We start from the raw sequence: 1,653 nt of genomic DNA on the forward strand, positions 1-1,653 counted from the left end.
ACAACCTACAAATTCCATTTATTTAGTTGTTACATTATAGTTTTGTGCAATTAATCTGTTTTGTTATCTGCCTAATTTGAAGGCATTTGTAGCTAAGCAACATCGGCGATATTTATAGAGCTATGTTTTTCTGTATTGTCAGGGATAACTTCAAAGTTGGATTATTTCGTGGAAACTGGCATCAATGCGATCTGGTTATCGCCTATATATCCAAGTCCCATGGTCGATTTTGGATACGACATATCCAATTTCGTTGACGTCGATCCGTCTTTTGGCACATTGAAAGACTTCAAAAATCTTCTAAGACGCGCTAAAGAACTCGGTCTAAAAGTGCGACGATTTGCAATATATTGTTCATAAACAAATTTCTTTTATTATAATTATGTCTTGATTAAATATGCCAATAAAACTTATTATCTCCGTTTATGTTACGTTATAAAACATTTTTTTTTATTTTTCATTGCTACTCCAAAGTTATTCCATGTCATTCTTATAGGTGGTTCTTGATCTTGTGCCGAACCATACGTCTGATAAACATATATGGTTCCAAAAGGCTCTTCAAGGTAACAAAAAGTACAAGGACTATTATATATGGGCAGACGGCAAAAATAAAGACGGCCAAACGCCGCCCAACAATTGGCTCAGCGTGTTTAGTGATTCCGCATGGCATTATGTCAAATCATTAAATCAATGGTATTTTCATCAATTTGAATATAGACAGCCTGACTTAAATTACCGTAATCCTCAAGTAAGAAAGGAGATGATAGTAAGTAGTAGAAAAAGTTTTAGCCTTTTCTAAAATATTACATATGTTGCACTTGAAAAATTTCCACAAATTAAGATTAACACCTGATCCCAGATAGCACAGAAAGTTAAAAAAGAAATCATGCATATGTTATCAATTTATTTTCACATTCAAAAAGAAATCTTTTTTTGAAAATTCTGAAAAAGAATCCTTTTTGCACCTGAAAATGAACTCATTGTCAGAATTGATGATATACGACTGAATATACGAATGAATTTTTTTAACTCTGTGTGCTATCTAGAATTCCATACATTTAGTTTTATTTCAAAAAAATAGTAAATAATTTATAGTTTTAATAAATCATTACAACAAATCTTATTGACTTTACTAAATATAAATATAAATATATTAAAGAAATGTATTATCATTTTTACTAATATAAAATGCTTAATCTTTAATCTTTTACGTGTGATCTATTTTTTTTTTATTTTATATAATATGCAAATAAAATTTAAAAAAAATACACAATTTATTATTTAAGGTATTTATTGTTTTAATTTTATCTTCTGTATTATATTGTTAAGTTTATTATTTAATTTAAACTATATATAAAATCTAATCTATTAAATTTAAGACACATATTGCACAAAAAATACAATAAATTTTTATCTATAAATAAACTGGAAATGTAAATTTATGCAAGTTTTATATGTAGAAATATATACAAAAAGATTTAAAAAATTAATAAATTTCATTGCAATATTAGGTTTTATGTTTTTCAATCATTTTTGTGATTTGTTGTAGAATGTCTTGAAATTTTGGCTGGATTTTGGTATAGACGGATTCCGCGTTAATTCCGCTATATTTATGTATGAAGACCCAAAATTACGGGATGAGCCTAGAAGTTA

General features: G+C 27.5%; 1 protein-coding gene across 1 annotated transcript; it reads left to right on the forward strand.

The window, feature by feature from the left end:
- Positions 1-96: 96 nt before the first annotated feature.
- LOC105458629 (maltase 1-like) lies at positions 97-1,651 on the forward strand (the record flags this gene model as incomplete). Its single annotated transcript, XM_011704096.1, has 3 exons — positions 97-330; positions 497-766; positions 1,550-1,651. Coding segments are annotated over 3 exons (606 nt in total), but the record flags the coding sequence as incomplete, so codon positions are not given.
- Positions 1,652-1,653: the final 2 nt, after the last annotated feature.

The sequence above is a fragment of the Wasmannia auropunctata genome, unplaced genomic scaffold, assembly GCF_000956235.1.
Source record: "Wasmannia auropunctata unplaced genomic scaffold, wasmannia.A_1.0 LD334498.1, whole genome shotgun sequence".
Lineage (NCBI taxonomy): Eukaryota > Metazoa > Arthropoda > Insecta > Hymenoptera > Formicidae > Wasmannia > Wasmannia auropunctata.